This window comes from Lissotriton vulgaris, chromosome 1_2 (genome assembly GCF_964263255.1).
Source record: "Lissotriton vulgaris chromosome 1_2, aLisVul1.2, whole genome shotgun sequence".
In the NCBI taxonomy this organism is placed as follows: domain Eukaryota; kingdom Metazoa; phylum Chordata; class Amphibia; order Caudata; family Salamandridae; genus Lissotriton; species Lissotriton vulgaris.
In genome coordinates, this window is record NC_141686.1 from 99,320,416 (window position 1) to 99,344,342 (window position 23,927).

The following is a 23,927-nucleotide window of genomic DNA, read 5'->3' on the forward strand; positions in this document are numbered from 1 at the left end:
TCACCAGTCAAACGACCCCCGTACCTGCTTCAACTCCGGTCAGCGTGAGGTCTTGGTCCGAGTTCCAACTCGCTTCCAGGCCGTCCGTGCATGTCGAGTATCCGGCCCTCCCAGCGAGACCTTGCAGGACCACTAAAATAGGCAGCCTACCCCGGCAACAGACACGTCGGAAATGACAATAACATGCCGGAAAAGAAACAAAAAAACAACATCCGCCCACAGCCGCAATGACGATCGCAAAGGGGCGGAGAGCGAAACAAATCGCCGGAACGCCCACGAATCTGCTCGGGCAATGAGTGATGCATCTCTGTTCCAATGGCTAGCCTCCATTTATGGAGCTAGCCAATGGAACAGAGAGGGGGGACAAAGCCCCAGATTGCTTTGCAAAAGATTTCGCCTGCGCGAACGCTGCTGCGCAGCGGACGCCAGACGAAACCTAAAAATGCGTACACACGTTTTCAATGTTTGGCAATATAAGGCTATGCATAATACTCCCAGAATGCTCTCTGATTTGATGCAAATATTTGCAGAAGCTTGAAAGCAAGATTGATGATAGTTTGCTTTCAAAATAAAATGTTCATACAAAAATGAAAGCAGGAAAAAAACATTTCGCTCAACCACTGTAACCTTTTAGGTACCATTTCTTTGCAGCATCATTTAGTAACATGTTGATGCATGCTAGTATTTCCCAAAAATATTCATAATGGAAAATCAGTGTAACAAGTTTAAATAAAATTATGGGAAACAAAAATAAACAAGCATTGGCAAAGCCAGATAGGCCTGAAATTGGTGGTCAGCTTTTTAGTTTGATCAATGTGTGACTTGTTTTGGCATGATTTTTGTAAAACCTTATTGGTGTGGAAGCTGCTGGACCCTCACCATTATAATAAACATTGGTTAAAGCAACAGTTGTTTTTCGTTTAAAAAAGCACACACTGCCACAGTTACTGACACTGAACAAAATTACTTTGTGTGCTGATATGCTCCTTGTGAAAGAGCAGAACGCGGTCACTCACAGTGATGCCAGACAATACAGAGAGAGGGACAGAATTTTAATAAACTCAAAAGGTCACGGTCAACGCCAGACTAAATTAAGGGCCCAATTATTAAAAGAAATCTCAAAAGTGCACCCATGGTATATGCCCATTCATTAAATGCAGCTATATATACTGGATTAGGACAAGAAATAGTACTCTTAGAAAATATCTGTGAACTGCATTTTAGCATGAGCAAATATGCATGTGTAGATTTGCGGATTCAGAAATCTGAGTATTTGCAAGTTCACTTTCCCTCTAACCACTTTTTTCCCCCCAACTCTGGAAGAAGGTGTACGTCTACCATTGTCAGGAGTGAATTGCTAACATTTCTCAGTATGGGAACAGATTAGAGAAGAGTTGTTGAAAACCATAAAACATGTAAGTTAGTAGGTTTGCACAGACTCAAAAGAGCATTCTAACCCTGGAACTATTGCTTAACACTACCTTTAGCTTCAGTATGTAGATGGCAAAATATGGGAATTGCAAGTATTTAAACACTATTATGTTATGAGCACTGGCATAATCATAGAGGCATATACATTCGAGCTCTCATATGATGAGATTGCTCTCATAATTTGCCGTCGCCCTACATGGCACCAAAGGGACACGTGGATTTTGCTATAGGACAAGTAGATTTATGAAGCAACCTGCCCCATGGACAAGTAGATATTTTACTAAATTCCACACCTCTGCCTGACCTTGGTGTGTCCCTTGGACGTTGCTGATCTCAGTGTTTGCTCCTTTTTGTTCACAATGCCAGTTGTGGATACAAAGGCTTGTTAGTGCTCCTGCAGGCACCGTCCACCTAGACACCGGCATCGGACAAACAACAGCCCGTGCACGGCTCCTGGTCTACCTCAGTGTCGCCTGGTCTCACAACTGCCGTCTCTTCTAAACCTCTCAACATAAATGAGCATTGTGCTTCTGTGCCTCCTGGTCACGTCAGGATGGCATAAAATTTCTCCACTGCTTGCAGGTTTTTCACATCAAGAATCCACCCTTGGATTCCACTGGACTCCTTCACAGTCTTCTCCAGAGGCATCTTCTTTGAAGACCCCTTTTGTTGTCTACGGCAGGTTTCAACGTCACTTAGCCCCTATGCCCCCGGATTCACTTGTGCAGGTAACATGGTTCCTGGGTCATCCACGGGTAGAGTAGATCTCCAACCTTCTGTCTTCCAACGGGTTTCTTTGGGGTCCGTTGGGAAAGTTCCTACTTTAATGCTGCAACCACGACTTCTCCACTGCCTTCCATTGGGCTGTGTTTCCACTCTGCCCACAGCCTCCATGGGGATTCTGAGTACTTACCTTGGGGTATTGCTTGTGTCCCCACTCCTCTGGGTCTTCTGGTCCAAGTACCGGGCTCCTTTGCACTTTGCATTCCACTTTCTTTATATATGGTTTGGTCTCCCCCTGGAGAACAGTATATATTCGTGCTACTTAACTGATTATTTCAAAGTATTCTTGTGCATTGTGTTGCTATTGCCGTGTTGGAGATATAGCAATGTGCTAGGGAGTGTTGTGTAATAAATGTACTTATTTTTATGTGAACATTGTTTTTTCCATTTAACTTACACTATTGATTACAGTTGGTAAAACAAGCTGCTTTACACTCCTTCAAGATAAGCCTGATGGCTGCTCTCCACAGCTACCACTTTGAGAGCATTCTAGGGTCTTCAAAGAACACTAAAATCGCCATAAGGATTCCCTGGATCAGTGCAAGGTGATTCCCTTGCATAAGGGTGCACCATATAATAAGCCTCCTACACTCCTTCATAGCCATGGCAGAAAGAGACCAATCCAGTATCTGGTGAGATGTCCAGTCCACTGCCATCCACCAATTCCTCACACGAGTCCATGTCAGGGTCTAGGCGCTGATGTTCCTCAGGGGCATCAATCTTCAGGAACAAATGACGGGCGGAATGCTGAAAAATGCAAACATTGACCTCCAGTCACAAAGATATAGGTTAAATCCATTGTTCTTTTGCTCACCAAGCCACCCCAGTTTGCACCCAGCTATATGCAAATCAGCCTTGACCCAGTTTCCCGAACTGCCAGGCCCTCCCTGGACCGGAAAACAAGCATCCTGGGACCGGTTTCAGGGCATCACCCTATATCAACCAGGCTAGCTTGGAACCTGTGGCGCAGCGAGCACAGGACCCATGTCTGGGGATCCCTTTTCCACCACAATGGGAAAATGTGCCACAAAAAATATGGACGGAATGTTGAACATTGTCAAACATTCACCCCAAGTCTCAGATCTGGGTCCAAACTGGAATGACGCAGTGAGCAAAATAACGATGGATTCAATCCGGAATCCGTTCATCTTTTCTGTGCCTCACAATCTACCTCATGTCTTAGTCCATAGGATTAGGGCTCAGGTTTTGGCCTGGAGGAAAGGGCGTCATGCGGAACCAGAGTCAGATGACGCCGATCTGGATCAGTGTCTGGGTCGGAGATAAGAATGGGGTCGGCGGGGGGTCTGGACAAGTAAGAAGGCAGCCACCATCTAGTAGCGCTTACGCACCGCACCAAACATCCTGCGATAGCCAGCCGCTGCTAAAGTCCCATTGACGGCCCACAACCATGCATGTCCATCCTAAACTACAGTTATGGCTGCAGGAGTGCTGAAACCCCACGAAGCAACGTCCGGGGTGGTGCGGGCTGCATTCCTGGAAGTCCTCTGGGGACTAAAATCGCAGCTGTGAGGCTCCGGTGGTGAGGAACTGGGACCAGAAAGAGATGGGTGACTGGTTGAGTGACTCAGGTGGCTCAGACTGATCCTGGCTGTGGCACCCTCCCCACTTTGAATATGTGTGGGCGCTAGAAGGTGGGGTCATCTGCCGGAGGAAGCAGTTTTGATTACCCGGGCTGCAGCCTGCAGCGGTGAAGCTGGCCTTCGATCTCGCAGTCAGACGCAGCTGTGGAGCGGCAGCCACAGGGGGTGCCTTCCTAGTTTTGTGCCGCTCGAGTGGATTTTGGGTGAGCGCTGGTGTCACCCCACTCTCTGGCTCTATAAAGACTGTGGCCGTTCTTGCCTCCCTCCCCCGCATGGGTTGAAGTCTGGTGGTCCTCGTGAGGGCACCCTGTGGTCCAGGATGCCCTAAACCTTGATTGTATTTGGGCAGAGTGCAACCCCGGCATTGGGTCGGCAGCGAGAGCCATGGGCATAGGCCGCACCTACCATCGAGTGGGGACTGACCTTGTCACCTGGTAGCCCATGGGGTAGGAAACAAAGCCCAGGAGCTGCTCACACCCCACAACCTTACAGAGGTATGGGGCCTACCAGGCCACTTTTTCAGCATGCTGTTTCCAGATGGTAGCCGCAAGTCAACATTACAAAAGAGAAACCTCAGTTCGAACAGGGGAAATTAACTAGGTTCGCTAAACCACTGGCACCATCAATACAGGGGGGTGGCATTGCAGGGCCTGCGGCGACTGAGAAGATGGACAAGTGGGTCTCTCATCCAGAGACAAAATCATTCCTGCGGGCGATTGAATCTTCGTGCCACGCTTCAGGGACCCAAAGTGGAGTTACCTGCTTTCCTACTTCGGAAAGACTTGAAGAAAACCAGGATAGGTGACCGAGGCTGAAATGTGGCACACAACAAAAGGTACAGTGCAGGACCTGATCCAGACAGTTCAGAAACTTCGGGGCCTCCCTGGGTAACTGGCAGCCTGCATGGAGGACACCTCCAGGCATAATTTACAATTCTTGGGGTTCCCAGAGGGGGCGGAGGGTCTGCTTCCAGAGTGGTTCTTGGAGGATTGGTTTTAGCCCTTCCTCCTGACGTGCCAGATATTCCACTCTCATCAAAAGGGAGCACAGGGTCCTGGTGCGGAATCCCCCCCAAATAGCATAGTTATTGAACTACAGAGACCTGTTGATTCCGGCGGTCAGAGACCTAGGTGAGGTGAAGTATACATCCACGCAGATCCTCATTTTCCAGGACTTCATGAAGCTGGTTCAACAGCGGAAGATATTTGAGTCTGGGAAGCAATAATTGAGGGTTCTGAACATTAAGTTTAACCTGGTTAATCATCATGTACTTAAAGAGCTACTCCAAGGTAATGCCCTTTTCCTTGACAGCCCGAAACAGGCCTGGGAGTGGCTACAGGAACGCCTGTCCAGACGTCTAGGAGGGGCAGTTGCCCACCCAGGTAAAAGCGTCAAGGTGGACCCGGAGTGGAGTGAGATGACAGCCAGAATCCGATATGGCAGGGACACTGGAGCTGGGTGTCCCTGGAGAGACCGGGGGGGGCCTCGCCACGTAGGGGGAACCCGTACCAGCTGCAACCTTGTGGAGAAGCATCGAACACAAATGACTGAGCAGCATTCTACAGAGATATTTTATGTGCAGTACTTGCGATAGGAGTTAGTGTGGTGGAAGTGGAGGAGGAGTGCTTGCTTTTGATTACGTGCGAAGAGAGTGTGCTGGGTTGTTAACAGAGGGTGGGCAACAGATATTTTATGAGCTGGGGTGACTGGTATTTTTATGCTCATGTAAGGGAACGTGGGGAGGGGGGTCCATTTGGGGTTTACAGTTTTAGCTCTATTTGGTTGGTCAGCATACTACGTGCACCCACGCAGCTCTAGTAAGTTGAGAACCAAAAGATGCAACAAACGAGCACTGGACTGGGGCACTGTGTGCCCACGGCCATTAGCCTCTTGAATGGCGACACAAGTTGACCTTTTTTTATTTACCCCCTCACAGTCCTCTCGTGGAATGTGAATGGATTGGGGTGCAAAATAAAGAGAGGGTTTATTGCCCAATACTTTTGTCGACACTCCTCTAATACTCCCGACACCTACTTGTGAATACTTGTAAGTACCTGCAGAGGGGCAAATACATGGTGCTTGCACACGACTGCAACACGGAAGGCTCAAGAGGTGTGGCTATCCTAACACTGCAATCTGCCCCCTTTAGGTGCCAAAATCCTGGATATTTATTTATTTATTGACATTTGTAGAGCGCGGCGAATACCCGTGGGCGTCTCGGCGCTAGTTAAGGGATGGATCAGCAACTGGGGTAAAGAAGATAGACCTTGAAGGCTGCTTAGAGGCAGTTAGAGGCAGATGGCACAAACGGGAGATGCTGGCTGTGAATGTACACGCACACCTAGGGATGCAAAAGAAAAAACTAGCAATGTTGGGCCCTGTTCTCAGACGCGCATAACTACACCTAGTGGGAAGAGACTAACATCTTGGATGGGAACATCGACAGACACTCAACCCAATAGACACGCCCACTGCTCCTCCTTAGAAGCTGCAGTGCTTTGCTCATTAATGGGGTTTAGCGATGGCTGCAGGAGCCTACACCCCCATGAGAGACTGCTAGTTTTTCACCGGGCCACAACGTTCTCCATCGAGACTGGACTATGTCTTTGTCCAGCTGCCGGATGGCTTATGGGTGACTAGTGCAGAATACCAAGCTAGAGGAAAACGGGATCATTAGCCCCCTCATAGTAACATTTGTCCCACCATGTGACATAATCGCTTTTTCTCGAGATTGGACTTGAGTTCTGAAAGACAGAGGTAGCGCAGTTCCTTTGAGTGGCATCCCACCTTCACTTTGACTATGTGAGGTCAGTGTCCTCACCAGTGATTTTGTGGAAAGGCTATATATCAGTGGTCCAGGACAGAGACCATAATATTTTATTATGAAAACATTGCATGGAGGAATAAGCGCTGCACCTGCAGTGGGTGTGGGTGGAAACTAGGGATGAGCCCTACTGTGTGCTCCTACGTGTGACGAGCACACTATCACAACCACATGCCATATACTGGGCTGCAACACTACCTGGGATACCAAAATCACCTTTAAGATGCGGGAGACAAGGCGGGTTGCAACCTCATGTGGATGAGCAGGAGAGAAGAGGCGGTGGGATGGGTGGCCGAGACTGAGACCGATACGGGAGCAGGACAGGTTCGCTCTGGTGTGGAGATCACAAGGACATTCACAGCTTATTGTAAGAGGATATACACTGCCGGCCATAATCATCCAGACCATGAGGTTGCAGGACTTTTGACAAAGGTGCTTCTCCCTGGTCTGAACCAGTCAACTGAGGCCCCCCTCGAAACAGATTCCAGTGTATAGTTGCATGACTGGTGGGCTCCTTTGAGGACCCCCTCAATACCTGTGTAGCCTTCACAGGGTCTGCTTGCCAGCCCGTGCTGCCGACCCTAGACAGTGTTCTGCACCCCTGCTGATGAGCTCATCTCTGGCAGGGGAAGCTGAACTAAAGCATTCCCAAGAATTAGGTTGGGTGGGGGCTCTTCTGACCAACACCAGACTGCATTGAAGGGAATAAACAAGTTTTGCTCAGTTCAGGAGCCCTTGGCTCCCCCTCTGGCGTAAAACTACATAAAGGACAGGAAAGTGTCTAGCCAACTGACCAGTTCCTCCCTTGGGAGGTGGCCAGAGCTCCTCCAGGTGGCACTAGATTGTGCCATGTTGAATCTTGGCCCCTGGGAGCATTTTATTGGCTAAGCCAACTGAGGAGTGGCCTTCTTATTCCCCCCTTAGGCCCTTCTCACTTTCATGGTTACTTTAGGTCTCCCCTGAGGGTGGGTACTTCAATTCATCGGGACAACATATTCAAGGACAGACTGCCAGTCTTCCTATAAAGACTCTTCTGCTTGTGAACACTGGAACTCTGCTTCTTCTTCGAAACAGGACCAGAGATAAGACTATCTGTGGAAAGACTATCTGCGGGAAGACTACTATCAGCGGGAAGACTACTATCAGTGGGAAGACTCCTGCTGCAACACAGTCTGCAAGCCCTTCAAGTTTCTGCAACTCTGACCGTGCATCCTCAGAGTCAGCAAGGACTGTATGCATCCAAGCAACAAGAAATCTCCCACAGGCACCGCTACTTAGGGGACCAATTTGCTGTTTGCAAAGTCTCTCTCTATTGCACAGCACCAAGTACACCGTCCTGCCTGCATTCTCTGCACCGTGGCCTTCTGTTAGAATTAAAATAACAAGCAAGAACATTACCTGCCCCATCATGTCCGGTGAAAGTTCTTTCGTTAACATAAGCTGCAGTCATTTTGTTCAACCGCAGCCATTTTGTATTCGGATGGTCACCTTTTTCTCAATCTGCCCTCACTAGCACCCATCTGACCCTCTGACCAAACCTGGTATGTGTGTTGAGGCCATAACTAACAAGCATGCCTTTGATGGGATCTTCAAAGAGACATTCTATTGCCACAACAACCCTTAGCTACCTTTGGCTAAACCACCACCTCTTCCTATCCTCGATAACTAATGAACTTATGAACTTTTGCATTCTTCTCCCCTCCCCACACTTGTGTACTAACCAAAAATTTCAGATACTAAGATGACCCTTGCAGACATGGTTTATTGCACCGTAAAAAGCAAGACTTGTTTTCACCAACAATGGGACCTGTTTTATCAACTGAACAGACTCTTAGATCTCACCGGTCTCACATGTTTTAGACCCTGAAGCAAGGCCCTGTTATACCAGAATATTGTCTGTTTGACCCGGGTGGGAGGAGAATAACAGTGGGGCTTGTATGACAACAGGCTCGGAGCTGGGACTCAAATCTTGTGTAAACATGTTGATATAACAAAGGTGGGCTGACATGACAAGAATGCATTGTGTAAAATCTGCATAAAAGGAAGAGCCAAAATGAGATGCAGTTAGAGCACCTCCTGAGGATAGCTGATGTGATATGTTTCTCCTCCGGAGAAATAAACTTGTTCTTCGCCTTCCAATTCCCAGCGCCTGCCTTGTTATTTTGATCGCTATTTTTATGTGAATTAGAGGTGGTTTGCACCAAGCGGCATCGAAAGTCTTGGGAGTCAAAGCTGCTTTTTCACAATTGGCGCACCAACGTCGGACCCATCAGCGACACGTGGGTCCAGTGAGAGAGGTCCTAACGACGGAGTTAACATCTATACGGTCGGTAAAGTGCACCTGCCTGAAAGAGACCCTCGTCTGGCAGCCGATCAACTGAACTTCACCGGTTCGGAACAGACCTCTTGCGAGTGACCTACGGTCCTGACTGGGAACTTACAGGAACGCCGCATTGTTTGGAGTGAAAGGACAAAACGGGCGCTGGAAGGGGACGACGAAGAATCTGTCCACAACGGTCCGGGTAAGGTCAAGAAAAATCGATTCTTGCTTGTTATTTGATTGTTTGGCTGGTCAAATAAGTTCGACCGAATACTAGTATTCCCATTAGTTGAGACATTCCCTGCATGCAAACAAACAGAGATAAGGAATACTCTCTTTCTTTGCAGACAGCGAAGGACACGTAATGCGGCTTTTTTGTCTAAATTGATTTGAGATTTTTTGTTGACCTTTGTTACGTCATGCCTGTCTTCTCAAAAATTGATTGATTGTTTGGTCGGACCGTTTATTCAGTCAGTCAGTCATCTGGCACCCCTAATAAGGACATGTATGTGAAATATGGACTAGCCACTGTAACGTATTGCGAACTATGGCATAAAAGAACTAGAAAAGACCGGGAAAATCCATGGCAACTAACAGGATCTTTTTGACCCCGATAAAATAGAAACGCTAGAAAATGGCTCTTCGTAGAAAGAGTACAACACCAGCCATGTTCGACAGCTATGGTTTATGGCAGTAAGAAGCCACTCAATGAAAGAAAAGAAAACTAGACTAGATAAAGAGATACGAAAAGCAGCTCACCAAGCTTGTAAAAAGTAAGAAAAAAACATAAAAGAAAGAAGAAACTCGATTTTCTATGGCCAATAGAATAAGTAAAACAATCCAAAAATGTAATTGATTAGGAAGATAAAGTACGTGGAAACAACGTAAAAAGAATAATTAAGATATGTTTCATTCCACAACATAGGCACTTTGTAAGACCCTGGCGTTTTAGATATGAGCAATAAAAAGGATAGTAAACTCCGCCTCTTTTACTTCGTGGCCCCTTTAGCAGAGCAAAAGCACACATTGTTGTTGAAACATTTTTGTACTACTATTATATGGTCCCCAAGGAAAGTACTGTCTCAGATATTAGGTAACTGTGAATCCTAGGTGCATTCTGGTTCTTGAGGTCCTAGACATTGAAATTTATTTTTGCACAGCAAGTGTTTCGCCTACCTTCCCACCCACGTTCCCAGTGCTCAATTTGTCAGTTTCCATTGACATACATTTATATTGATTTGCGAAATGTATAGGCTCCCGTGCTGTGTGCACCCGCCCGATGTTAAAGGGCTTAAAACTGTTACCTTAGTAAGTAAATGCATAGGCATTGTAAAAAGCACCGGCACAAATTAAGACTGCACGTTCCACACTAAATAATATTTTTCAGAAGAGTTTTAAAAAAACTTTCCTGAGCCTTACCAGGGGTATGCCATCCAGTCAAACAGACAGAAGTATGGAGTAAATCTATTAAATAAAAAGAGAGATGGGCTTCCCTAAAATTGCTTGCTTTGCCAAAACAAGGGCTTGAAGAATCATCCAGAGAAAAGCTCACTTTAAGTGCCAACATTTGATGTCCATGCACAAGTTACATGACCTAAATGAACATTTAAGGTAAGTCTTGCTCTGCTTTAACAAACCACAATCTCCTTGAAAGAAAAGGTTATCAGTTTAGATCGTGACATGGAAAAGTTTTTCTAGCGATCGCATTTTGGGAGTCAGGCGCAAGACACATATTTCTGGTTTTGGAAGTCAGCCGGCCCTGGCAGTTACAAATCAATAGTTTCCTAGCACGACTGTGCCCACGCGTTTTCTGAACTAAAACTGCACTGTTCCCCCACCCCCGTCCGCCCAAAAACCGCGGTCCATGCAGATTATTAAAGGAATTTCTGTTAGCAATCTTGCCACTGTAACAAAGATGCACACCCTTAAAAAACTAGGATACAACCAATGGAACTTGCCACCTCCTATAGTTTCCCTATTTTTGCGGATGGGGACAACCCCAAAATGCCGTAGATCATTTTTAATAAAAGCATTAATACGTCAATGCACTTTGAACAATCCATGTAGTAAACGTTCCGCCATTATTTAACCTTGCCGCGCAGAATCTTTCTGGGCTTCAATACCCAGGTGCCAAAGACTGCATCTCAGAAGATGGGTCTGATTCATGGTGGGGTAATAATCATCGTCATCACATGTGTTGATGTGTTTTAGATGCTGGCCCCTCGCACCCTTTTTTTTTTCCTTTAGGTTATAACGGTGTTTCAACTGAAGGTTGGAAAGGCTTAGTACACTGTACTTTAGGTAAAAATAGGCTAGTGTTATGAAATTGAGCTTTGTATGTAGGGACTATCTCTGAGTACGCGAAATGTTTGTGTAGTATGCACGTGTGTGTCATTTACGTATGGGCCCATGTGAGAATGCTTGTGTGTGACTGGGTTGCTAGCAAAGTGACATGCATTAGCGACAATGATTAATTTCGATTTATGAACTGACCAAATGAATAAGTGAAGGGCCCCTGAGCTCTAGTTCATACTATCTCCCACCAACTAGAAGCTAGCGACATTGTCATGTTTGAGATTTACCTCTTCTTCCATCCACATAGAAACATAAGAGCTGTGCCATTGTACATCTGATTGGCGTCCCTACTTTACCCCTATACATCAACTCTAACTAACGCTGCTAGGTATTGGGGGACCCTACTGTAAGTATTAGTACGACTGCACTTGTGTCTAGCCATCAGGAAAAGAAAGTAAGTATTTTTCAGGTCATCTGCTTAGATCTTCTACTGTCAAAAGGGGAAGGAAGGAGCCGGGCCCCTGGGCAAATTGAAATGGACTATGAGTTGCGCGACGTGCATGAAAAAGTCCCGTTTTGTGCAACTAACGCTGCGTTTTTCGAGCTTGGTGCATGTATTGTCACGTCCTATTGCGTATTGTGTGTATACGAAAACTGTGCGTTTTGTGTTTTTCTTTGGTTTATGTGCTTAAATGTACAAATCGTCCTGTACTGTTCTACGTGATAAGTGCACTGGATAAACTTGTTGTAGTGCACTCACTCTCTCACTCTCTCCTTCTCGCTCTTTGAGCCTACCAACTCTGTCCAGGAATGACCATGCTGGGATCAATTCCATGTGATAACTGGGTGGACTCACTCTTAGCCGTTCACTTCACAGAATGCTGTGAATTTGCTTTTGAATAAATGACGACACTGTACCTCACCAGTGCACGTCTGATTGGCTTCAACACAACAGTGTTTGAATAAATTAACAGAAACGAAATACCATATTTTGCCATGTTACTACCCCTCCTCTCTATGAAAAATGATGGAATTTGATTGGCTGAAAATGAAAGGACGGGTAAGACAACTAATGCCCCCTAACCTGACCATTAAAAGGGAGCTATATGTCAGTGGCGTTTGTTTTAGATACCTTAGTAGCACCACCATCATCGTTCATGTTACTGCACACACTGCACATAAGTAGAATGACCAAACTTCCCCGTTTTGCCATGATGGTCCCAGTTTTGTACCAGCTGTCCCAAAATCATTTCAAGAAATGTAGCTCATGTCCCGGTTTTTAAAGATAATCGATAAAAATTGGTGGGAGGTATTTTCCTCGTTCTACAAAACAGGCATAGTTAGCCGTTGTTGCCAGGAAACAATTTGATTAGCAGGCAAGCCGCCATGTTTAAAAATAGCAACTTATGTATGTTCTTACGGACTGTTCTGAAACTCTCTGCTAAGGAGCGCGCTCATCGCCCGAAGTAACATAGTAGTCCTTCTCCCAATTTTGTGAAATGTCCTTGGTTGTTTTGGTTTTAGAATTCTGGTCACCCTACATATGAGTTGTAAAGACATAACAAGTCCTTCATTGACTAGAGAAGTAACTAGGTTGCAAAGGATGGCGTAGAAATGAGAAAAATGTTTATAAAAATGATTTGAACTAAAGTAAAAGGAATGGTGTAGTAAGCCCTGCTGAATGGGTACTGAGGTCGAGCTGTTTAGTTAAAAGTAAAAAACATTGACAGGATGGGACAATGCTCAGCTTGTGTTCTATTATGGAGCACAATACTAAGAAGGGTACCTGTAGGCCCATGATAAGAACGCATCACACCTTCTATTGTGGTTAACAAATCTTGAAGAAAACTTAGACTGCAGGAATTTGTTTTGTAACGACGGTTTTTCCTGGAAAAGTTAGTTTGAATTTGACAGACCATATGGTTAATAGTTTTAGATTTCCTGCCACAACCATATTTGTGAAAGAGAAAGTACACGAAGGATAATATGTATGATTAGAATTCCCATGGGTGTTCGTAGACCTGCACAACAGTGAAAAGTATGAATAAATAAGTATACCCAGACAAAAAAGACAGAGTATCCACATTGTCTTCCTTTTTAGTAGATAATACGTATTTTCTTAGCTGCTTGGGGTTGGGAGAGAAAAACTAAAATTGTGTAACATCTTCCCTTGTCAGTTCTCCAAAAATTCGTTTTATACTCACTGCTAGATTTAAGAATGCCCTCCAGTCATTGGAAGAGAGAGGTCGGACACGATGCACAGCCTGATTGCAAGGAGTGGAACACCTATAACTACGACCAAGGCGGAGCCGCAGAGCCAAGATTCTGGACGAGGCACTAACACCGACAAGAAAGAAAGAAATAAAGAAGGGCTATTCAGAAGCCCCCAGCTTGTTGGTCTACTTGTGCCTGAAGTCTCAATTGGTGGGCTCATTTGTGCGGAGTCTCTGTCCCCCTTGGTCCATCTCCAGTTTGACCCCCACTCCACCCTCTCTTCCTTTGGCTCCCGAAACCCCCTTTTTCACATGGGGTTTTTAGCAGCCTGATGAAGGAACAATGGACAAAGATAGTATAGGGTTAGTAGGGAAGGGGCTTCACGGATAAAGAACAAGGTGCGGGTACCCTGTCTAAGGTACCAACGATAGATTATTTAGTAAACAGTGAAGAGGGATTGTGACCACAGAGAAAAAACGACCTCGCCCTGCAACGTGGAATTTGGACCCGAGCTGGACGCATAGCTCCATCGCCGGTGCTCAACAGCGCCAACGCCAAGATGAACAATGGGAGCCTACCAGTGATGGCTCACTGTAAAAAGACACGTGAAAGAAGAGCTCATCGATTATATTAGGTTAAATCTTCTCTCCCAAATTACCTTGTATTAGTTGTGCCCCAAATGGACAAGAAAACGGTTTTTTTGTGTGAAATTCTACATCACTCGCATTCGTAGTGTCATTGTATTGATGATAGCATGGGAATGTCATACTATATGAAATAAAAAGTAAACTATGTATCACAAGGATTGTACAACGCCAATAGGCCATCATGAATATGCTTATTAGTTTTTCCCCCCACCCACAGTCCAGTATTCAAAAGTACACGCAATGATCTCTATCCTTTGAAAGAATTAGTACGATAAACTGTTTTTTTGTGTTACAAAGAATATACTGCCTCATGTAGGAATTGTGCTCATCACCAAGTTTAAAGTGCGGTACAGCGAACACATTTTTGCACACACCTCTCCCAGTTGTTACCCTCACTACATAAGTTGACAATACTGTTTGTACAGATAACGATCTTCCTCTCCTATTGTCTGTATATCTGCCTGAACAACATGTATGCCACCAAAAACTACAATAATCAGCCCAACTGCATGCTTAGCTATGAGACAAGATTGAGTTGTAACTTCATACATCCCATCTCAAAGGACTGGGGTTGGAAAATATCAATGTTTCTCTTGATCTCAGTACTGGCAATATGTGGTTGTTCGTTGGATGTACACTGTATACCGCCCTAGTGTTCCCTTTACACGAGTACCTTGTGCCCCGAAGACATTGGAATAGATTAGCAAGCTGGCGAGGTATGTTCAAAGGGAGGACTGTTACAATTAAAATAACAAGCATGAACATTACCTGCACCATCTTGTCTGGCGAAAGTTCTTTCGTTAACATAAGCCGCAGTCATTTTGATCAACCGCAGCCATTTTGTATTCTGATGGTCACCTTTTTTCTCACCCTGCCCTCACTAGCTCCCATCTGACCCTCTGACCAAACCGTGTATGTGTGCTGAGGACATACCTAACAAGCATGCCTTTGATGGTATCTTCAAAGAGACATTCTATTGCCACAACAACCCTTAGCGCCCTTTGGATAAACCACCACCTCTTCCTGTCCCCGATAACTAATGAACTTATGAACTTTTGCATTCTTCTCCCCTCCCCACACTTGTGTACTAACCAAAGATTTTAGATACTAAGATGACCCTTGCAGACATGGTTTATTGCACCGCAAACAGCAAGACTTGTTTTCACCAAAAATGGGACCTGCTTTATCAACGGAACAGACTCTTAGATCTGGCCGGTCTCACATGTTTTAGACCCTGAAGCAAGGCCCTGTTATACCATAATATTGACTGTTTGACCCGGGTGGGAGGAGAATAACAGTGGGGCTTGTATGACAACACGCTCGAAGCGGGGACTCACATCTTATATAAACATGTTGATATAACAAAGGTGGGCTGACATGAAAACAATGCATTGTGTAAAATCTGTATAAAAGGAAGAGCCAAAATGAGGTGCAGTTAAAGCACCTCCCAACGATAGCCCCAGTGCCTGATGTGATGTGTTTCTCCTCCGGAGAAATAAACTTGTTCTTCGCCTTCCAATTGCCAGCGCCTGCCTCGTTATTTTGATTGCTATTCTTATGTGAATTAGAGGTGGTTTGCACCAAGCGACATCGAAAGTCTTGGGAGTCAAAGCTGCTTTTTCACACATCCATCTTCTGCGTGCTGCTGAGATTTTTCTGCGACTTGCTGCCAGAGAGTCCTCGAGGGGGCTCCAACAATTCCAGCTGACTCTCCTGCGTTCTGGGGGCCAGCCCAACTTACCCTTGCTGGGTTGGTGCAACAGACCTTGCTGGTCTGCATCCAAGCATCTTTATATGCAATCTGACTGCGGCCACTGGCAATGCTTTTTGATGGGCCTGCCGGCCACTAACCTTCCTACATTCCTCATCCATTGTGGGAGGACTCCGGCATAGTCACATGGGCTTCACAGCTGCTTCCTCAAGACCGTTGTGCTGCAGCAGGTACCTCCCACTAGGATTGGCATTGTGTTCTTGCTCCTCCTGGACACCTGTGGGAGATTTGGACTCTGCTCCCTCTGCTTTCAGGTACTTCTCGTCCAAAATCCACGTTTGGGTACCACCATCCTGGTCCATGAATCACTGCTGCCTCCGGACTTCCAAGATCCTACAATGGTTCCTTTGGGCGGTTCAGACACCACTTCGTCCCTATGTACCTGGGCTCGCTGGTGTAGGTATCCTGGTTCCATGGGTATCCACGGGTAGGATGGCTCTCTACACTCCTTTGATCCAACTGGTGGATTCAAGGTCCTTTGGGAAGAGCCCTGAAACAAGAAATACCAACCGCGACTTACCCTGAGTTATCCTATGGACGTTTGACCCAGTGTAACCACTCTGCAACCAGGATCCTTGGGGTCCCCTGCTACTCAGCTCAGTGCCTTCCTTGCTTCCCCTGGGCTTCTCCATATTTGGATAAAAGTCTCATTTTGGTACTTACCTCTTATACCACTTTCTTTGTATATGGTTTGGACCCCTATAGGGGCCTGTGTTTTTCTATGCTACTTCATAGTTTCTAAAGTATTTCTTGTTTGTATTTGATATCTCTGGGTAGGAGCTATACCAAGGTGTGATAGTAAATACTACTGTATTTTTGTAAACACGAGTGTGGTTCTTTCTTGTGTGAAAGCTTACTGACTCAGTTGTAAATGTACTTGCTTTACACTTTCCTGAATAAGCCTTAGCTGCTCTCCACGGCTACTCCTTAAGAGCTTTGGTTATCAGGGACCTAAATAGTATCACTAAGGGTTGACTGGACTCCGTAAACAAGGCCTCCCCATACGTGGGCACTGTACAATATGATCACTCTGCTCAAGCTGTTTTAGGTTATGCAGAACACCCAGTGTTCGATGTCCGACACTTATTTTGACAACATTGATAAGTCATTTTGTATTGTGGGATAGCAACGTCCAAGAATATCCCTGAGAACAATATACAGATCTGTGTATAATGGGGGACTGGCACGTACAGACAATAGGGCGTATAAGGCAGCACAGCTTTAATTACTCAAGTAGTAAGGTCACTGCCCACAAAGTGAACCTTTATCACAAAGCGGTCTCCTGGCTTTACCACACTATACAGACAAATGTGCCAGACAATCTGGGGGGACTCCGAAATAGGAAAGGGGAGTTGGGGTCCAGTTGGGGGAGGCAGCATTGATGCATTCCAGGGAAGTGGCCAGTAAAACCAGGCTACATTTAATACAATTTAAAGTTCGCCACAAAGGTTACTACAATAAATCCAGAACCTACATATTGGGGAGGACATGCACCCCGATGTGTCTCCGCTGTCATACAAGTGAGGGCACATTCCTGCACACACTCTGGGGTTGCCGGAAGGTGTCCGACTAGTTGGCAAGCTGGATTCAGTCTTGGAGGGTTCCCATTCCTAGATCACTTTAACTGATTATCAGGGGGTGGTTAGGGCTAAACCAATGCATAGAAGCAAAGAGAGTGGTGTACTACAACAGGGTTGCCCTAAGAAATTTGAGACGGTCTAGGAGTACTGGAGGATGTATCATGGCTTGACGGACGGTTTTGACGACGGGCCCTTGCCGTACTGGTGCCCGACTCAGACAAGGGACTGGGTTGTCAGCACCAGAGATGCTGCTAAGACGTTAATTGTTGGGTAGGTAGGGACTGGTTTGCGGAGGACACAAATGGGATTTTTGCGTGTACGTTTCCATCTTGTGTTGCTCTGCAAAAATAATAAAATATATATATTTTTTTAAAAAGAATGGGGACGGGGCCGGGAGCATCTACATCGGGACCGGAATCAGCAAAGGTTGAGTTGGTACAACCGGCGCCAGTCCGAATCAGTAGATCCAAGAGGCACGACTGGCACAGAGGGAGAACCCATCGGTCGGGAACTAGCGGAGGCCCCTCCCGAACACACTGGGCCCGAAGGCACGCCAGTGGGGACAGGCCACCCAAATATAAGGTACACAGCCTCAGCCTCGAATGATGACACCCCCTCGTCTTGTCAGATGACTTCCACAGACAGGGCAAAACCAAAGTCCTCTTTGACTTCTTACTCTCTGCTCCAATGACTTTGACGAAGATAGATGACAACACGACGGATTCCGGGACCTTCCACTTGAGAGAGATCGAGACCGTCACTGCGTCGCACGTTGAGCGGCAACGAGTTTGAAGGAGTCCGAGGGACCGCTCCCTCAAGGTCTTGGGGTGCATAGCAATGCAGTTGACAAGGTCTTAACAATGTTGTCACACTCAAGGCACTAGAGGCACACTAGGTGCTAGTCCATCCTCGACATCAGTCTGACAGGCGTCGCAAGGCTTTAAACTAACCTTTCTTAGTGGATATCCTTGCCACAACAGGAGAAAGAATGAAGACCAAAAAAATACTTCACAAAAAAGTTTTTCAAAAAATGTCTGAGGTTAGCGCTCTCCGGATCTATGCGTACTGGCGCAGGAAAAAAATAATTGAGTTCAGCCCGTTAGGGTGGCGCCTATATAAGCACCACACATGTAACTTACGGCACGGACAACTATGCCAACGCCACACAGAGCTAAATGGGTACAACTCCTGAACATTTTACAGATCCATTCTGGACCCTGGGGATACTTCTGTGATAAGGAATCTGCAGCTGGAAGTCTGTCATTTCTTTTGACTAATGCTTAATCAAGGTGTTGTAGAAATCTGATTAATAGGCAATTCAGTGCAAAGCAATAGGGGGTTCGAAGTACAAATATTTCAAAGTCAGACACCACAATAACATGGACTTTATTCAACTAAATGTGTTTAAGCTTGTCTGCATTTTTGCTAGTTCTGTAGCAACACGACTGACCTGTGGCTTCTCGGAGGTCTTGGAAGAACTTCTGGTTGAAGATGAAGGCCACACCACTGATTTCTTCTACTTTTGCCTCTGCTGTGGTGTTCCGGTTGATAAAATTTGCTGTGATGGCAATCGCCAGCTTGCCACGGAACTCTTTCCGACGAAAACCTTTTTACCCAGTGGACAGAAACATTAGACAAAAAGCTTTAGAATAAACATTATAAGTTTGGGTTAGTGATTATTGGTTTGAAGAAATCATCCTCATATTTTAATAGGCATATAATGCATCGATCTACCAATTATTAAAACCTTAAAATAAATAGGTGTACATTTTGATACACAGATTCTCTTGACAGGGGTATTTAAAAAGATCAAAATCACAAAAGGTGATGGTAGGAATGCTTGCAATTTGTCTAACCGCTGGTATTCGCTCGGCCTAGCATTCCAACCCATTGTTCTTTAACCCACCATGCCACCTCAGTTTAGACCTAGCCATATGCAAATCAGTCTTGACCTGATCCATTACGAACAGTCCAGCCCGAATTGCAAGACAGCTCCTCCCTGAACTGGAACACAAGCAACTCAAGACTGGGTTCACTCCGATTGGTGTTCTTCAGTTGGGTGTAGCTAGGTGCACGACTAATTTGCTTCTATAGAGCTAGAAAAGGCATAGAACCCCTTTTATAGTTTTAATGCCATCACAGTAAAGAAAGGCTCATATTGGCACTAACAAAAGGTACCATTGGCTTTGAATTACTGTAACCTCCAAATATAATTTAGACCCAGTACAATTACTAAATAATAAAAAACGGATACATGATGGAAGCAAGTACAGGAAGCAAAATGTGTCCCACCACCACTGGCACCGACGTGAGCCTTTCTTTGGTGGATGCGAAAATGTTATTGAGCAAAAGGCCTCATGTTGCACATGGTGCAAGTGAGTCAATGGCTGAAATGGGCCAATGTATTGTCTGATGCTGTATGCTGTGGTGGGAAGATGTAAAATGTAAATGGCAGCGGAACACCTCTTTACGTAAATGAAATTTTACTTATGAACACATTGATTATATCTGAATATGATGAAAAACCTAAACCCATTTTAGGTCAGAACTAAAACGCACTTAGGAAAGAACAATTTCCTTTTTTGGGAGCCAAGTCCTATCACAAAGCACTGCCAGTCATAAAAGCACTGTAGCAGGCAAACAGTCAACCTCTTGTATCTCAATTTTAGGGCAGCCCTGTATATGAGCACTTAGAATTAAGCCACCAAGTATTTAGACTCTAAATTAATGGCCTCACATCAACTGCAGAGTGCGTTACAGTAATGTAAACATATATTTCTACTAATTATGACATAAGCCTTTCCATAGTGAAACAGAACAAAATTTCTCAAATCCTTCGTGAGATTTGTGTATTTACCTTCCAGCGTATTCCGTCTGCCATCAGCACCAATGATGACATCAAACTCATACTCTGACACCATATGGGTTTTCGGATGGACCTCTGCTCGCCATCCTATTCCTTGAGAGAGAAAACAGTTAATAGAAAGGATGCTGGACCACTTTTTCAGATATTAATTTTCTCCTTCTTGCATTTCTAGTTTGCATAATTCTCAGTTTCACTGGCAGCTTCAATTAACACAGACTATACTAATGCAAGACTACTGTAAGATCTCAAAGAGGGGTGGCCAGGCAGGTAACAGGGCTCGCATAGGTGTGGGGGGGGGGGGGGGGGTGCGAGAAGTGACGACTGCATTTGCATTTAGCAGCAGAAAAAGATTGAGTGAAAATGAAGCTAACTAGAACACTACATGGAATGACAGTCTATGAGTTGTAGTAACATGCTTGTGTGTATGCAATCAACCTGCAACACAGCCCAGAACCACTTAGTTTGAACCTCTATGATGCAACATCTGTAGGGGCATCTCAGTAATCTGCAACTGCAAACTTTCATCCGTGGTTTGTCCTTTGCAGTCTTAATCACGTTTACTGCAGAGCTGCAGCTCAGAGACATTATTAGATACATAATATTGTGCTCAATATCCTATGGGACAATAGGAGGAAAAAAATTTAAAGTAGAACTACTGATCTGCGAAGCATACATACGCTGTAAAAAATAAATTGCCTTATCAGTTGAAAAGACTGTCATATAATAACTAACTAAATTATATTACTGTAATAAATAAATGGTCTCATCAGTTGGAAAGACTCACATTTAATAACTACCCAAAATATATTACTTAAGGTCTTCCTCACAAGTAGAACGTCCACTGTTCCTGAACGTATCAAATATTATGAATTTGCACTGAAAAAGCTACAAAGGCATGCACATGCAAAAGTCAGGCATATTTACACAAAACTTCACTAGGGTTATGAATAAAAATATAAGTATAGCAAAGAGATGTGGCATTAGGTCTTTTGAGAAAAGTATTAGCAAACAAGCATTTACAATGCAACGGTCTCGCCTTTGCAAAAGTTAGAGCTATTGGCATTGTAAATGACAATTTTTTTATGTATGTGTTTGTTTTGAAAACAGATAAATAAATGGCATTGTCATTTATAATGCTAATAGCTTAATCTCTCGCAAATGTGAGACCTATTGCATGTGCAACCACACACACACACACACAGAGCCACACAAACAGCACACACACATAGATGTGGTGGAAGTGGATCTGGTGGATGTGGGGGTGTTGGATGTGTTGGTGGTGGATGATGTGGTGGTGGTGGATGTGGTGGTGGTGGATGTGGTTGTGGTGGTTGATGTGGTGGATGTGGTGGTGGTGGATGTGGTGGTGGTGGATGTGGTGGGGGTGGATGTGGATGTGGTGGTGGTGGATGTGGTGGGGGTGGATGTGGTGGTGGATGTGGTGGGTGTGGTGGTGGATGTGGTGGCAGTGGATGTGGCGGTGGATGTGGCGGTGATGGATGTGGATGTGGTGGTGGTGGTGGTGGATGTGGTGGTGGTGGATGTGGTGGTGGTGGATGTGGTGGTGGTGGATGTGGTAGTGGTGGATGTGGTGGTGGTGGATGTGGTGGTGGTGGATGTGGTGGTGGTGGATGTGGTGGTGGTGGTGGATGTGGTGGTGGTGGTGGATGTGGTGATGGTGGTGGATGTGGTGATGGTGGTGGATGTGGTGATGGTGGTGGATGTGGTGGTGGATGTGGTGGACGTGGTGGTGGTAGATGTGGTGGTGGTGGATGTGGTAGTGGATGTGGTGGATGTAGTGGATGTGGTGGATGTAGTGGATGTGGTGGATGTTGTGGATGTGGTGGATATGGTGGTGGTGGATGTGGTGATGGTGTTGGATGTGGTGATGGTGTTGGATGTGGTGGTGGTGGATGTAGTGGATGTGGATGTGGTGGTGGATGTGGTGGTGGTGGATGTGGTGGTGGTGGACGTGGTGGTGGTGGACGTGGTGGTGGTGTATGTGGTGGTGGTGGATGTGGTGGTGGCTGTGGTGGTGGATGTGGTGGTGGATGTGGTGGTGGTGGTGGTGGATGTGGTGGTGCTTTTAATTACTTAAAGTCCCGCCATACATTGACAACAATGTGCGTGTCGAGTGGGATGTTTGCTGAAAGTTTACTTCCCAGACTATTAACAATAACAGAGCCTGTCGCCCTCATTGAAAAAGGCACGTGCTGGTGGCAGTAACAAAGCCACCTGTCCGTAAACACTGAAAGCCACTGGTTTTAAACCCAACACATTTTTAACCTCCCAGACACCTACAACCATTAACCGTGCAATATTTACAGCAGCCTATTTTTCCATGATCTCAAGGGAGGGTTTGCCACAGAAAAGATTGTTTGTTTTCCCAATTGGTTTTTACCGGGTTGAGCAGTGAGCTAAGATGGGCCAAACGAGAAATACAAACGTTTGACCCAAGGGGCCATTAGGAACAGCTGGTTGTTGAAAAATAACTTCGCTCTGCAAAAAAAACACAAGACTTTTAATTTTCACAGCTGTGAGAGCAGGGTGGAGCTCGCCGCTGATCTTGGGGTAAAACCAATGGAGCTGACGAGACCAGGCAGTGAGTGCTCAGCACTTCGAGCCGAGCTAGCCGCACACTGCTCTTGGGGTGAAAGCACGGAATATGACAAGAGTGGGTGCCTATAAAATGAAGACATCCATCAAGCAGAGACTGTGCTAACGAAAATGTATACTTACTCGTGCCTGCCTGGCAGACTGAAGGCTCTGAAGCAGGGAAGGGGCAGGGATCCTCCAGTGGCCAGGGCTCTCGCAGATCACCCCGACCGTGCCACGTGCAGAGTCTGGACACCTAACTCCCCGGTTAAGTTGGTCCGTGTAAGCAACCGAGAGGAGGGGAGAGTCGTGGCTGCCTGCAGCCAGCATTGCTCTGCTGTTACTGCCCGAGCTCAGGTTTCCCGCAGCCTGCCTGCCTGCTGCAGGAGCTTTCACAGGACACAACCTGCAAAAACTTGTTTAGAGTGGCGCTGAAGAGGGGGCGCATAGTAATGCGGGCTGCACAACTCTCACTGCGTTCACTCGTGGTGCCTTGGCGGGGCTTGCTGGGCTTGTTTCTGTGCTTCCCAGAGAGACAGGAGATTGGGAAACGCGCGCGCGCGGCCGGCGCCGATCGCTTTCCAGAGCGTGCGCGTGACATCTCCTGTCTCCTGGGAAGCAGACCCGGCAACAATAGTATCGCGCCTTGCTTTACTGGATTAGGGTGCCGTTTCTGCTTGCATAGCGTTATATAACCGAGTGACTAATTTAACTCTCGAGGGTCCTGCCAATAACTATTGCAGTGGGCTCAGCGGGATAGGCTCTACTGGGTGCCTATCATTAAAGGTTCTGAGTGCTTCCCGTAGCCGGTAGTACAGACATGCCAACCCTCCCGATTCAGGTGTGAGACTACCGATTTGAAGGCTAGTCTCCCGCCTCCCGATTCCTACAAGCAACAAGTATTGATTAATCTGTTCCAAAGTGTACAGGACACCACTGCTGTGATTTGTTTTTATTTTGCGTCAGGTCTATCCCTTGCAGATCGTTACCTTGCATGAAA

At 45.9% G+C, this 23,927-nt stretch overlaps 1 protein-coding gene across 10 annotated transcripts in view; it reads right to left on the bottom strand.

Annotated features, from left to right (window-relative positions):
• Positions 1-23,927, bottom strand: part of MICAL3 (microtubule associated monooxygenase, calponin and LIM domain containing 3) — a 2,050,293-nt gene that overhangs the window by 1,633,684 nt on the left and 392,682 nt on the right. For all 10 annotated transcript variants that reach the window (XM_086952901.1, XM_086952911.1, XM_086952910.1 and 7 more), the window contains 2 exons: positions 20,324-20,425; positions 18,917-19,072 (listed from right to left, as the gene is read on the bottom strand). In XM_086952901.1, the coding sequence (XP_086809027.1) occupies positions 18,917-19,072; positions 20,324-20,425 (258 nt within the window). The remainder of the gene's footprint in view (positions 1-18,916; positions 19,073-20,323; positions 20,426-23,927) is intronic.